Source organism: Antechinus flavipes, chromosome 1 (genome assembly GCF_016432865.1).
Source record: "Antechinus flavipes isolate AdamAnt ecotype Samford, QLD, Australia chromosome 1, AdamAnt_v2, whole genome shotgun sequence".
NCBI lineage: Eukaryota > Metazoa > Chordata > Mammalia > Dasyuromorphia > Dasyuridae > Antechinus > Antechinus flavipes.
The window spans coordinates 344,159,075-344,173,531 of record NC_067398.1 but is presented as its reverse complement, the minus strand read 5'-3'; the positions used below and the strand labels follow the sequence as shown (position 1 = coordinate 344,173,531).

The following is a 14,457-nucleotide window of genomic DNA, read 5'->3' as shown; positions in this document are numbered from 1 at the left end:
TGCAATTCTTTTTAACCTTAGCGTATGACGTCTTACATTTGCTGGGGCACAGATAATCATAATGGTAAAGTCCTTGATGAGTAACACACCCATATTTCAATTTATTATTTTCTATTGTGGTTAATGTTTTTATCTAAACCAGTTGAAGGAACAGAGTTCTAATATAGAGTAACTATACATATGTATTATTTGAAGTTTTGGGATCAAAACCAGGAAAAAAAATTTTAAGTTCTCTGTGGGATATCTTTTTAATGTGAACATATTATTATACTCTGGGTATGTGACATTCTTGCTTAAAAGAAACATTTACAAGAACATATACACACAAGTCAACATAGCAAATGAAGTAGATACTTCAAATGCTCAACTTGTACCAGAAATAAAATATATCACATAAATAAACAAAGATTATATCCACAGTCATTAATACTTTCTACACAAAATGACAATAAATTAAACCACATTATATGCAGATAGTTCTACTTACATTGGTACAATGCACAGTATATAATTTGTGCAGCTTTTGCTTTCGCTCTCTACCAGTCTGAGAGTGGGTAAATAGGCTTGTGTTGTCTTGAATCTGTTTCTGTATTTTTAAAGGGTTTTTTTTCTTAAGAATGAATGGTATCATCCAGAAGAAGAGGGACCAGTTAGACACTAATATTTTCTACTCGATCCCTCTTGGTTTCATTTAAATGCCTTACAAATGGAAACTGGGATATACCATGTGGGTATTCAGGCCAAACCCATAAGGTCTTATCTCCAGGCTTTTCAGGAGGTCTTTTATCCCACTAATGGGAGTAAAAACACCTCCTCAAGTATCATTATTTGATGTGGGCATTGAATAGATACTCTATCAAAACTCCAAATTTCCTCATTGCTTATTATTGTCTATCATCTTCTGCCCAATTTTAATACCTTTTGTTCCCTAATGAAGAAAAAAAAAACTATATATAATGCATGGCAATGCTTTACAGTAGCCTAGCTAATTTCAAACCATCAAAGCAATTGAATTTTTTTTAGCTTATTCCAGCTTATCCTATGAGCTATCCCACACCTGAAACACCAAAGAACTAATAAAATTTAAGGATTTTTATTTCTGATGTTCCAAACATATTGAATCTGAATCTTAAGTATCATATTTTAAAATGCTTACATTAAAAACATCAGATTATCTAAAATGGTATTTTGCCTTTGATGTAGAATTAATTAGTGGTTAATGAGAAATTTGAACGGAGTCCAATCTAGCACTCTTTGAAAGTTGTATTTCTATCAGATTGAGCATCTCTATTGTGAGACACTGTGAAGTATAAGTTTTGAAAGTCAAAGAGCCCAGTTTCTTTTCATATCCAGATAACCCTGATTTATACTACTCCAAAAGCTTGTCTAGAGCTAGTATAAGGATTCCTACAAGACTGGATTGTTTTATCTTTTCTTTCTTCAAAAGACATGCATGTTTGAATCACAGGTTGTTACCTGCTTATTAGGCAAGATGCCAAACTACTACCTTTAACAACACCTGTGAATGGAGTGCAATCTATGTAAACTGGTTCTACTACAATCTGTTTCATTAACTGATCCTCCCATGAATACCTACAACTCTCCCTTTTCCTGTTATTTTTGTAAGCCTTGAACATCCATGGCTACCTATCTTTCTAGTTTGGCTCACAAGGGAACTATTGTTTGAGGATCAGATTACTGGTATTAAATTACTTTAAAAATGTGTAAAAAGGCATAAACTCTGACAAACTATTATTTCTCACTCCCTTCTTCCAACTTCTCACTTCAAACAGAGGTTTGTAATTTTTCCACCAATTAACCATGCAATAGAATTTAGTTCATTATTAAATGGTTATTTAGGTGCTGAGCCATAGGTTAAAATAAAAGCAACTACCACAAAACTTTGATTGAACTGCCATTATTTTTTTAAATTTTTGACCACTTTCAGGCATTTTTACTCTGTTGTCAAAGAATTCTAAGCATTCTATGTTACTGTCTGCATTTATATAGAGAATGTGCTTTCTGACTTTCATTGTGTTTGGCATAACTTTGTAATTTTTTCTGAAAACATTTCCATGAGTTGTTCTTACATGAATTTAACCAAAAGCTATTAGGGTATATATTCCCTTTTCCACAAACTATTTTCTTGTCTTTGACTGGATGTAGATTTTCAAGTTAGATGAATTAATCTTTAAATCAAGTCTCTATTTTTAAAGCACAATAGAATCCATTTATGGAAGAACTCTGGAAAATTACTTCCTTTCTCTGGGTCTCAGTTTCCCTCATTTGTATAATGAAGGGAAGAGGGAGGGACTTCAGTTTGCATCAAATTCATAAAGTCCCTTCTAGTTCAATGATTCTGTGGCATTTGTAACATAAGAGCTTAAATGGGGGTGGTGACTTCACAAACAATGAATCCATGAGTTGGGAAGAAAAGTAAAGCAATAAGGAATTCTGAAAGAAATCATTGCATTTTGATGCGAAGAAAAAGAAAAGCCATTCACTGGCAGCCTGGGAAAAGGAAGCCTCCTTCCAACCTCTCCACCCCTTCTAAAAAAGAATCTGAAATGTAAAGAACTGGTTCATGGAATTTGGAAATGAGCTTATAGCCACAGGAAACGTGGGCTGTTGATTTTCCAAAGAAATTCAAAGGTTTGTCTACAGATTTTTATAGATTTAAAGGCAATTTGTTGAAGAGTTGGTAAAAATTTTTTACCTCCAAGTTAAAAGCACCATCTGAATAGATTGGTGACAGATAACTAAAAAAAACAAAACAAAACAAAAAACCTTTTTTTTTTTTTAAACAAAGCCAAGAATAATTAGGTTTATTTTGATCACTATTACTTTTAATCTATTTGTGACCAGACTGAAAAATACTATGAGTTAATACCTTTTTTAAAAGACATGATAAAATTTTATTTAAATGTTCTATAAACTCAAACTCCATTTGTTTTAAATTTGGAAAAAGAATGCTGGTAGAATGTGAATGCCAATTCTGAGACATGAGTGTGACAGTATGGTTTATCACTGTTAATTGTAAATCAAAAATCAGAATCTCAAGGGACTTAACCCTGACTTTTTGTGTAACTTTGGGCAAGACATCTGATCTTTTTATGCTTATCTTCTTATTCACAAAACAGAGATGTGATTCTCTATAGTTCAGTATGAGAGAATAAATCATTTTAATGAGGAAGTAGATTTTTGCTTCAAGAAGTGACTAGGATGATTTCTAAGGATGTAAGACTCTAATATTTATGATATTTTCCCCACATTCTGCACTAGGTTTTGATCATTTTCAGTGCACCAAATTCTCTCTCTGATTCCTAAAGAAATTTAATCTGGATCTTTGCTGTGAAGTTTGGAAATATTCCTCTTCCTGGTATATTCTGAAAAGAGAGAAACTCTCAAAGATAGATTTCAAGTAACTTGTGACCCATATTCTCTTGCGGAATTTTCTTTTAGAGTTTGTTCATATGGTACAAATTTAAATGGACATGTTTTATAAATGATATACATATATGACAATAGACAAGAACAAGATGATCACTTAAAATTGCTCTGTTACTTCTTTATACAAAACATCTGTGAATAATCACAACAAAGATTTGCTTGCTCAGGTTCATGGAAATACTGTGGATGAAAAACTTTAAATCATTTTCACTTTTTGTGAGGCAACAGTTGATAGCTGTTTTTTGCATTGATTTTTATTATTTCAGCATCTTATTCAAAAATTCCTCTTTCCTATGAAGCACTCTTAGAACTTCTTTGTTGCCTTCTTTTCAATTTAGCTTTTGTTTCATTCAGGGATCCATTGTGAAGTCAAATTTTACACAGCAATTTTGAAACAAATTTCTCAATAACTGAAATAAGAAGGCAGGAAATTTTCTTTTCCATATCTCCTATTTTCACCTTATTTAAATATGAATGAAAGAAAAAAACTCTTTGATAACAATAAACCAACTGCGGGTTTTTTTTTAAACATAGGCAGAAGCCCTTGAGGAAAGTTAGTCATGGACTAAATCACAAAGGATTTGAGTTTGATAAAACATTGTCAGCATACTACCCTGTCAGCTAAAACCTAATCATTATTATTTCAGAGAGGAACTTCTGTCTTAAATGAGGAGCAGTGATTTGTTCTCCTTCCCATGAAGGGCAGAATAATTAGCAAGGTATCTGTCAAATATTCTCTGCAAAAATAGCAGTTTTAGGATGTAGACATGTGAAACAATCCCAGTTTTCTAGGATGTTTACCTCTCCAAAATGAAGCGCTTACATGGCATCTTGACACTTAAATATGGATTGTGCTACATGGGAATACAGGAAAAACCTGATCAATGGAATTGAAATTTCAATACCACATCTACCTAGCTATTAAACAAGAATTACCAGAAAAACATAAGGCTCCATAGGGGTAGTTGGAGGGTCACAGGAGATAATTACATTCTTGCTTTTATCAAATAATTTTAATATATTTTAATGATTACCTTTTCATATCAAAGTTGAATATAGCTTATTATAATCTTTCACGATATTTATAAATTAGAGGTGACAAGTAAGGTATAAACCTTAGGTGATAAGTAGTCTTCTAGAACTTGTACTCTAGTGTTAGGTTATAAGTTGTCTTTCAGAAAGAAAAGTTGTCTCCTTTCATTTACAAAATTAATTCTCCTCCTGTACTTATAGACATTTATCCTCAATCCCATCCCTATTTCCTGCCAGGTACTGGTAGGAAGAGTTTTTGTACCTTGGAAATAACCAAGTGTCTGATATATTGCTAGGCCAGTTGTTTGAAGTTTAAAAGGGACCTGTTTCTGCTTTTTTATCATTAAAGGATCAACTCTTTTTTAGTCACGGCTAGTGGAAAGGAGAAGAAGTAATATGCCTTTCAGCCTCTATATAGCAAGAAATACATTTTTGTAGCATTATAGGTTGATACACTTTCTCATGTTTTAGAAATATTTCATTCTTCTCTTATTTTTGGATTTTAAACATGTGTGAAAAGATAGATGTTTCCTAATAGCAAAAGAAAAAGATAAAAATGCCTAAAAGTAAAATGCTACTTTGGAATAAATTTTCCCTCCCCATTAAAAAAAGGCCTATACAATACAATACAATACAAAGGCCTTACAAATCTTTTCACACCTCACTAGTATTTACCATTTATTTTTTTCCCTGGAAGGGAGGCAGGGAGGAGAGCCTCATTTTAGACATGTAGTCGAATCTGACAGCACATATTGGCTGAAGGACAAGTGAGTCCTGAGCTCCAAAACTGCCTCCCAGCTCTAGAGAGTGAGACTGTTTTTTCCAACCTTTCCATTTCTCATTAAGAGAGTTCTGAATGTTAAATCTTTTCCAAGATTAATCTATAAGTAAAGATGCTTTTATACTGGTCATAAGGCAGCTTTTCAGTCCAAGAAACCACAGCTTTCTAGCCTTGCTTGTCATGGCTGGTAGAGTCTTCTAATTCTAGAGATGTCAAACCTAAGAACCATAAACATATCCATAGACCCTCTAAACAATTAAAAAGATCTTATAGAATAACATTTCATCTTTATATTTGCTTGTCATGAGATGAAAGGCCATGTGGCATAATGTGATTAGTAAATCATTCCTGAGCTTCTAAAGAAATTGAAGAACAAAATGAGCTAACTTTGTAAAAGAATGAGTTCTTCAAGAGCCCCTCTTTCATTACACTGATGTCTGTCATTCCATCCATCTTCTTAAAGCATTTAAGGAAGAATGGCAGGGATTTCCTTATGCCACTGAAAAATGGGATCTGATAGAATCTTCTCTTAACTCCCGATGCTTTCCGATGTTATTTTCTTCCTGCTGGTTTCTTCTCTCAATGGTTATTCTGTATTTCTTCCTTCATGAAAAGAGAGAGCAAAGTAAGGAAACCTCATTTGGTTGTGCAGCACTATAGCATCTCTTACAAAGTATGCCCCAGAGGGACATCTGAGTTTGGGTTGATAAATTAGAAGTGACAGAAAATGAAGCCCTGGTCAAAGATAAAAGTACTATGCCCTGAAGCATTGTGCCTTCATTCAAGAGCTCTATGTCGAGGAAAACTGAGATGCTTTCCAAAAGCATCAAGGAACAAATCTTCTCCTTTTTCGTTGGGTACTTTGTGGTTTAAAGGATTAAATCTTGTCTGTCCTACCCCAAACTCCCAAACCACTGTTACATGCATGAACTAAGGATCAAAGTAATTGCACAGTTTCTGAACAAACTGGGAGAAAAATTATTCCCACAAAGTGACACTAAAAAAATGTTACCCAATCCTGCTGAGTTAGGAGATCCTAGCTTTCAAGAACCATGAAATACTAAAGAATTACCAATTTTTTACCAAGAAAATCAAGAAAGGAATATAGTGCTCTTTCAGCATATACCAGTAATCTCACATATAAATAAATATTCAATTTTATGAATCTTCAGGGCATAGAGTAGGATGTTGAACATAGGCTTTTTCAGATCCTGGATACAGACTACAATGACTACACACACACACACACACACACACACACACACACACACACCATGCGCACACACACTGCCAGAAATATCATTTATGTTCACATGTAGTAATCCTGGTGATGGTTCCTCATGACAACCAGTAAGCTTTTGCTCCAGATAGGTTCTGCACTTAGTTCTAATTTCATAGCTGGCTTAAAGAAATTACTAGGGGAGCAAGGTTAGTTTTCAGAAATTCTACTCAAAAGTGCAATGAAATGATGCATTTGTTTTTTATGTATTTAGTAGGTAGATTGGTGATTAGTTTCTTTCTTCCTTAGAATTCTTTATGATCCAGAATGACTTTAGCCCTGAATCCTCTCATGTGCAGCAAGGCTGTCTGAAGGTATACATTGGACATTAAATGCCCTGAAGAACAGAAAGATGTGATGGAAAGGACTGGGAAACTAGGAGACCTGGTTTAGTATTCTAGGTCTCACTAGGCTATGTGATGTCAGGAAAGTGCCTCTCCTTTTCTGAAACTTAATCTCATTCACTGGTAAAATAAAGAGGTTAGGCAAAATGATCTCTAAAGTTCCTGACAGTTTTATAATACTCCTAAAACTACAGGTGATACTATAAATGATTTTATAATTATTTAACAGTATTGTTAAAATACAGAAGTAAAGAGAAATATAAAGAGTGCCTGGGGATCCAGAAATAAGGAAAAGCTTTAACTTTTTGATTCAAGTCCTTATTAAATGTGTCATTATTTGTGATTCCTGAGCCACAATTGAGTCATGTACTTTTTTAGCTGTAGTGATGAATTTATATTGGTCTTTCCACTCTCATACTTGATCACTCTTGTGACAAATGGTATATGTATATCCAAAGCTAGCCAAACTTAGGAACAGACTATTTGTGGTCAGAGGACACACTGGCTAACTGGCTGACATCTTTTATAACATTTATAAAGTGTATTGCAAATCTTAAATCTCTCTATAAAATCTAGTAATTCTTATTATTACATAGTGATTGAATATATAATTCTACTGTCCTTATTAATACTAATCTCTAATCAGCTGAGGTAACTAACTGCAGACCAAAGTTTCTGCTTTTTTAGGCTACCATTTCTCCTTAAAAAAAAAAAAAGAAAAGAAATGGCTAACTAAACCATGGAGAATTATGCACATAAGACAAGGGATGTGAACAACAAGGGAGAGGCCATTTTAAATGTTCTGGAAAGAATATCTAAAAAGTACTAACCTGAAAAAGTAGAAGGCCATTAACAAGCCAGCTCCTAGTAAGGCACCTACAACAATTCCTGTGACTGCTGATTCTTCCAGGCCACCTGCTTGAAGAATAATGAAAGGCTTAGAATTCAATTTGTGAAATAATTAGTTTTGGTATTGTTTTCCTCCTCATTGGAAAGTGTTTCTACATTCTTCATCCTGAGTCAATCTTTTTTTTCTTCTTTGGAAAACTTTTTTAGGGAAAATTGCTTATTTTTCCTAAGAGGGTATCTACAGAAAAGAGTGAAGATGAACCAGATGATTCTGGGATTTGAAGGCATTGTTCAGTGTAAGAGTTTCTGCAAGTTAGACAATTGATCTATGACCATATTTCCTAAATGTCAAAACAAAGCATATTTTACTGATCTACAAAATTTTTAGAATGAAAATCTCTATTATAGGAATACACAAAAGAACTGATTTCATCAGCATAGGAAATTCCAAGTTGTTTATGACTTTGTAAAGAAGCACTAGGAATCTGTCAAATAGACATAGAAATTAAGAGATTTTCCCAGGATGTCACAGGTCAGAATTAGGAATTTTTTCATATGGGAAAAGCAGAACAAAGTTCACCCTCAGTTGGGAGAAAGTAGACCCATGGAGAAAAAAAGAGACCTTAGAAAATTATAAGGTTTTCCCTCACAGAAGAAAACAAGGAATTTGGTGCCTTCTTATCTCAATTAATTATACCTAAGTATTAAAGCCAGTTATCCCTTCATATTTGTTACCTGAAAATTCTGATTACTTTGAGGTAGGTGTATAATAAATGACTACAAGGATATACTGGAACCAGCTAAAACTTTGAGCCCATTGTTAAATTTTCAATGTGACCATTGATATGTTATAAATAAGGGCTTGATTTGTTTTTTGTTGATTACTTAGACTAAAGAAAGTGGTGCTAAAATTATTAATCACAGAGATTAAATTTAAAAATGTGTTTATGGACATGGAGAGCCAATTCTTGCTCCATAGTTACAATCCTTACAGGTTTAGAGGAAGAGAGATGAAAAGGAGCTTAAAGATATTCTCTTCCTTCTTAAATAAAATAAAAATATCATAATAATAACATGTTAAAGCTTTAGGGGTAACTTAGTTTAACTTCTTTATTAAAAAGGAGGAATATGAGGCTCTACGTAGACAGAATCTCTTGTCCAAGTTCCCAGAAGATTCATTCAACTCTTACTAATAGAATCAAATGGAGACTAAGCAATTCCAATAGACTTTTGATGGAGAGAGCCATCTGCATCCAGAGAGGGGATTGTTGGTACTGAATGCAGATCACAGCATAGTATTTTATCCTTTTTAGTTGTTGTTTGCTTGCTAGGTATTTTTCCTTTCTCATTTTTCCTCTTTTGATATGATTTTTCTTGTACAGCATGATAAATGTGTAAATATGTATAAAAGAATTGCACATGTTTAACCTATTTTAGATTACATTCTGTCCAGGGAAGGGAAGAAGTGGGGAAGGAAAAAAAAAAATTGGAACCACAAGGTTTTGCATGGGTGAATGTTGAAAACCATCTTTGTATGCATTTTGAAAAATAGGAAGCTATCATTATTTTTTACAATGAAGAGCAAAACTCCCAGACTCTCAGAAAAAAAAACAGATGCCCAGAATTACTGTCAGAGTAGAGCCTAGAACACAAATATCCTGTCTTCTAGTTTAGTGCTCCTTCATTTGGGATGATAAAAATCTGGCCTTCTTAAGGGACACAGGAACACTAGCCTTTCCAAAGGGGTGGATCCTGATTACATGCCTTGTTACAAGAAGTTGAACATGTTGAGGGAGGGAGAATGACCTTGTAGGAATGACCCCAAGTCCATCACAGCTCAGGCTCCACTCTTGTGGGAAGTTTGAGAATCTTGGGAGGTAAAAAAAAAAAAAAGTTTCAAGGGAAGCAAAAGTTCCTGGATTTGAAGATAGAAGCTTCTCAAGAAGATGTGGCCTTTAAGCAGAAACTAAATGGTTTTCTTTCTCTTCTCTTTTGCTCCCTTAAAATCCTCCCCCAAATGAAGAACAGATTTCATTGAAAGGTAACTCAATGGCTTCTGCCAAGAACCCCTAGGTGTGAGGAAGTGTTCTTCTCTCCCTTTCTAGGCAACCCACTCCTCATGTGCAGGATCCAAGGCTCGAAGTAGCTCCTCTGAGCTCATGAAGGAACCCCTCACATATTTAAACCTAGTTCTCTAGAATAATATTCCACAGCAAAGTTTGAGAAGACAAGGAGGGCAAAAAAATTCTAGGGAAAGAAAAGGTACCAAGAATTAGGGAAACAGAAATACAAGAAAAGTTTGGCCCTCTAACAGGCTACCTTCCTTCCCAGGTTTTGCCTCATCCCAAGGATTCCTTTCTTTTCTGGTTTATAAGAGGAAAGCAAGGTGGATGATAGGTATCTTGCTTCTGAAAACTGCTTGGAAACTCTGTGTTTCTCTATCGCCATGTACCAAGATATTCACTATTACTGGCACTAAAGGAGGAAAGGACCAGGTCTCCCACTCCACTCATAAAGTAGGACAGATCTTGTGTCAGAAGGACTTCTGACTTCTCTCTGTCCTTGCCTAAGACACTTTGGATACAATTAGTTGCTCTAAATCTGTGATCTCTTGATCTTCAGAGGTTAAAGGAAAATTAATTATCTCTAGAAAAGTCAGAAATGATCAATTAATTCAGACCTGGCTTAGAGAAGTTTTTATTATGACAAAAATTTTGACTCTTTTACCATATGTATAATCTTTAGGAGAACATTCACTTGCACTCATTTGGTAGACTAATAATTATTCTCTATTGACATACATGACAGTTTAAAAATCCAAAATTTTAACTTTGAAGCAAATCCAGAAGATTTCAGGACTTTTTAGTAGTTTTGACACCTAGTTTTCAGTAGTCAAGGAAAAAGCCCAATTTCAATCTCCAAAAACCTGAATGTTTCCTGGTTAGAAGAGATGGATAAATGCTAGCATTTGATATTTTTCTCAAAGGGAAAGCTAAATACTAAGTACCCAAAAAAATACCAAAATACTTAAATATGCTTAAATACCCTAGATACCAAATGCTTAAATACTCAAATACCAAAATACTTAAATATTCTTAAAATACTTGTAAATGCCAAGTACTTTAAAAAACTGAATCTCAATTTACCAGTCTGATTAAGAACTTTCAGTATAAGCTATTCATATAGTAAGGATGCAACTTTTATAAATATTCCCTATGCTTTTAAGTAAAGAAACAAGCACCATAGTTTTAAAGCTTATATTATTGCCAGCCACAAAGGGAACTATAGCTATGTAATCTACAGGAAGACAGCAACTAGGTATGCTTTATTTATTTTATGTATGTGTACTAATATTGGTTCCAGGATGACATGGACAGCTTAATAAATTCTTTAGGTTGATTATGACAGTTTCTCATTCTGATTTATTGTTTTTGTAGAGAGAGAGGATTGCATGTTGTTACTAAACTTACATGATTTACAAGGAGAAGAGTTTGTGTGCTCCATAACTCTGGTTTCATCTATTCTCAGTTTTATAGGTCCCCCAGGATACTTTATATTTGGTCTCATTTCAAAACGACCCAATTTTCCAAAGTAATCACCAATAACCTATAGAAAGAAAAAAAAAAGAAAGTCAAATCCAAAAATATATTTTTCCTATGGAGGCAAAAATGTACAGTTCTGTCTTATTAGTTGAGAGAATATACTTTAAACTCCTTTCTTATATGTTTCAATAAATATTTATTAAGTGTCTACTATGTGCCAGGCACTGTGCTCAACTCTAGGTATACAAAGAAAGACAGAAGGCAGTTCCTGCCTTTGAGAAGCTCACAGTCTCACATGCAAACAACTATCTGCAAACAAAATATATATAGAATTAATAAAATTAAACAACAGAGGAAAGGTATTAGTAATCAAAAGAAAAAAGAACAGCTTTCTGGAGAAGGTAGCATTTAAGCTAAGACTTGAAGGAAGTCAGGGAAGCCAGGAGGCAGAGATGTAGGAATATAAGGTACAAAAATAATAATGATAATTATAATAGTTAACATTTATATCACATCTATTCTGTCAAGCATTGTGCTAAGTACTAACTACTTTATCTGATCCTTACAACACTCTCACAAAGTAGAATATATGTGTGTGTGTGTGTGTGTGTGTGTGTGTGTGTGTGTGTGTGTGTGTATAATTATCTTCCTTTTACAGATAAGGAAATAGGGTTAAAGGTTACATGAAGGTTAAATGACTTGCCCAGAATCACATAGATTGAAAAAGGTTGGGGGGGTAAGTTAGTAAGGGATTTGAATGTCAAAAAGGGGATTTTATATTTGATTCTGGAGGTGCTAGGGCTAGACTGGAGTTTATTGAGGAAGATGGGTGACACAGTTGAACCTGAACCTTAGAAAAATCACTTTGATGGCTAAATAGATGATTAAGTGGAGTGGACAGAGACTTGAGATTACAAAACACAATAATCCAGGCATGAGGAGATAAGGGATGACAGTATCAGATGCTTGCATATGTGGTATGCTGATTCTTTAGATGGCAATTTGCAATTTGATAAATTTTCTCTCCAAAAATAGTACATACCATATGCATCTAAAGAATTTTTCAGCTAAGATATTAGCATTTTATTCACAGAAGATAAATTATTTACGTGTTGAATATGTATGTCCTTTTCTGTTTTTAGTCATTTATTAAAAGTTTCTATTTATTTATTTATAGCATTCGGTTTTTTTTTTTTTAATTTGAGTTCCAGAGTCTCTCCTTCTAAGAAGGCAAATAATATATAATTATACACTTGAGTCATTCAAACAAAAGCAAAAATTAAGAAAATTATATATATATATATATGCTCCAATCTGCATTCAGTGTTCTTCAATTCTCTCTCAGAAAGTTGATAGCATTTTTCATCATAGGTCTTTTGAAATTGTCTTAGATTATTGTCTGGATTGGAGTATCTAAGTCTTTCACAGTTGATTATTCTTATAATATTGCTGTTGAAGTATTCACTGTTATCCTGGTTCTGCCCATTTCACTTTGCATCAGTTCATATAAGTCTTTCCAGGTTTTTATGAAGCCACCCTCTCATAATTTCTTATAGTACAATAAGTTCTTTCACCATTATATAACACAATTTGTCCAGGAATTCACCAACTGATGGGCATCCTTTCATGTGGTTTAGTCATTTTTTTAAAATATGATGTTAACCTCAAGATCTAGCATTCTGTAGTATAACTCAAACTCATAAGGATTTAGAAGATTGATCATTTCCAAATAAAGAGTTCTGAAGCAATGTTAAAGCCAAGTACCATCAAAAACATCTTTATATAGAAGGCTTCCTGCCTAGATTCCATGATAACTTTCTTGGTATGTTCAAGTCAGCTGGCTCTTCTTGTAGCCATGACCTTTGGGGTTCCTTACCCTATGTGCAACCCCATGTCCAGCCTGAGCTGTCTCTCAGAGCAGCTTTGGTCTCTGAAGAAATCATAACCTTTCCTATCTGATTCCAAGTTTCATCTTAGCCTTAAACTGAAATAACCCACTTCTCACCCACCCAAATTCCAGCTTAGGGGTATTCTTTTGATTTGAATCCCCCCAAACAAAAAGTTTATGAATTAGACTTTCTTTTCACTGAGAAGAGTTAGAAGAGGCAAAGATCTCTCCTAGTCTTTCAACTCCTTACTCTCAGTTTATTCAATTCTCTGTCAAATGGGAACATACTTAGGAAATCTCCAGGCAGGCTTCCTGCTCTCTGAAGTTCCATTTCAAGAAATATTATAGAAATGATTTGCTATCTCAACTCAAAAGGTCAGGTTTATACTAACACTATTCAATCAGTTTGTCTTTTGGTGCATTAAAATCCATCTCTATTTTTTTTTACTCATTTTACTCAAAGTTTAATGAAGACAAAAGAGACATAATTCCATAACATTTCTCTTGTCTAGCACACTTTCTTACATATAACAAGGAAGACCTGATTCTTGATCATCTGGGAGTTGTGGTATGACAAAATAGTATTCCAACCAGCTAGCCTTGCACTTAGCACTCACTTAGGAAAGCCCATTTCATTAAACAGGAAATAAATTAATTTAGTAATGTTTGCAATTGAGTAAGATTCAACAAGACTCACATGCTTACCTCTTGAGTACCTGCTTCTGTATCAGTCATTGCAATCACAGAGAAATCACCATATCTGTCTCCATTGGCATCAATGGATACTTGCCCTGCAATACCTGGAGATGATATACCAAGAGCTAGAAGTCAGTTACTTAAAATAATTTTCTCCCCAAAAAAACCATGAAAATGAATTGACAATTTTCTTTATTATATAACAAATACCAGAGAAAATCTCATAAGTCTCCTAGATGTTTCTGTTGGCATTTGTAAAGAAACTGTAAGTTCATCTGTGTCTCTATATTCCTAAATTCTTAACTTTTTTTATTTTAAAAAGAAAAAGAAATGTGACCTTAATTTGGAAATATATTGGAGAGAAAGGGAACTTGAAATTACTTCAGAAATGAAGGATGTCAACTGAGAATACTATATTAAAACTGTTGAGTGAAAAATTGATCTACATTCACAGAGCTTATGTTGAGGGTGAACTGAAAAGTTATTAAAAATTATCTCAGATTTTCTGAGGCCAGTGTTAGTACAAAGACAAAGAAGAAGGTAAATATTTCTGGGTTCCCGATAGGACTATGTCACTGTTTACTAAATGAATCATG

General features: G+C 33.9%; 1 protein-coding gene across 2 annotated transcripts in view; it reads right to left on the bottom strand.

Moving 5' to 3' along the window:
- Nucleotides 1-222: 222 nt before the first annotated feature.
- Nucleotides 223-14,457, bottom strand: part of NPR3 (natriuretic peptide receptor 3) — an 81,162-nt gene continuing 66,927 nt past the window's right edge. Inside the window, exons 5-8 of one of the 2 annotated variants that reach the window (XM_051969536.1) lie at nt 13,871-13,965; nt 11,206-11,341; nt 7,717-7,804; nt 223-5,866 (exon numbers count right to left, since the gene is read on the bottom strand). In XM_051969536.1, coding sequence (XP_051825496.1) covers nt 5,755-5,866; nt 7,717-7,804; nt 11,206-11,341; nt 13,871-13,965 — 431 coding nt within the window. In that variant the 3' untranslated portion in view covers nt 223-5,754. The remainder of the gene's footprint in view (nt 5,867-7,716; nt 7,805-11,205; nt 11,342-13,870; nt 13,966-14,457) is intronic. The other variant, XM_051969537.1, reaches the window with a different exon arrangement.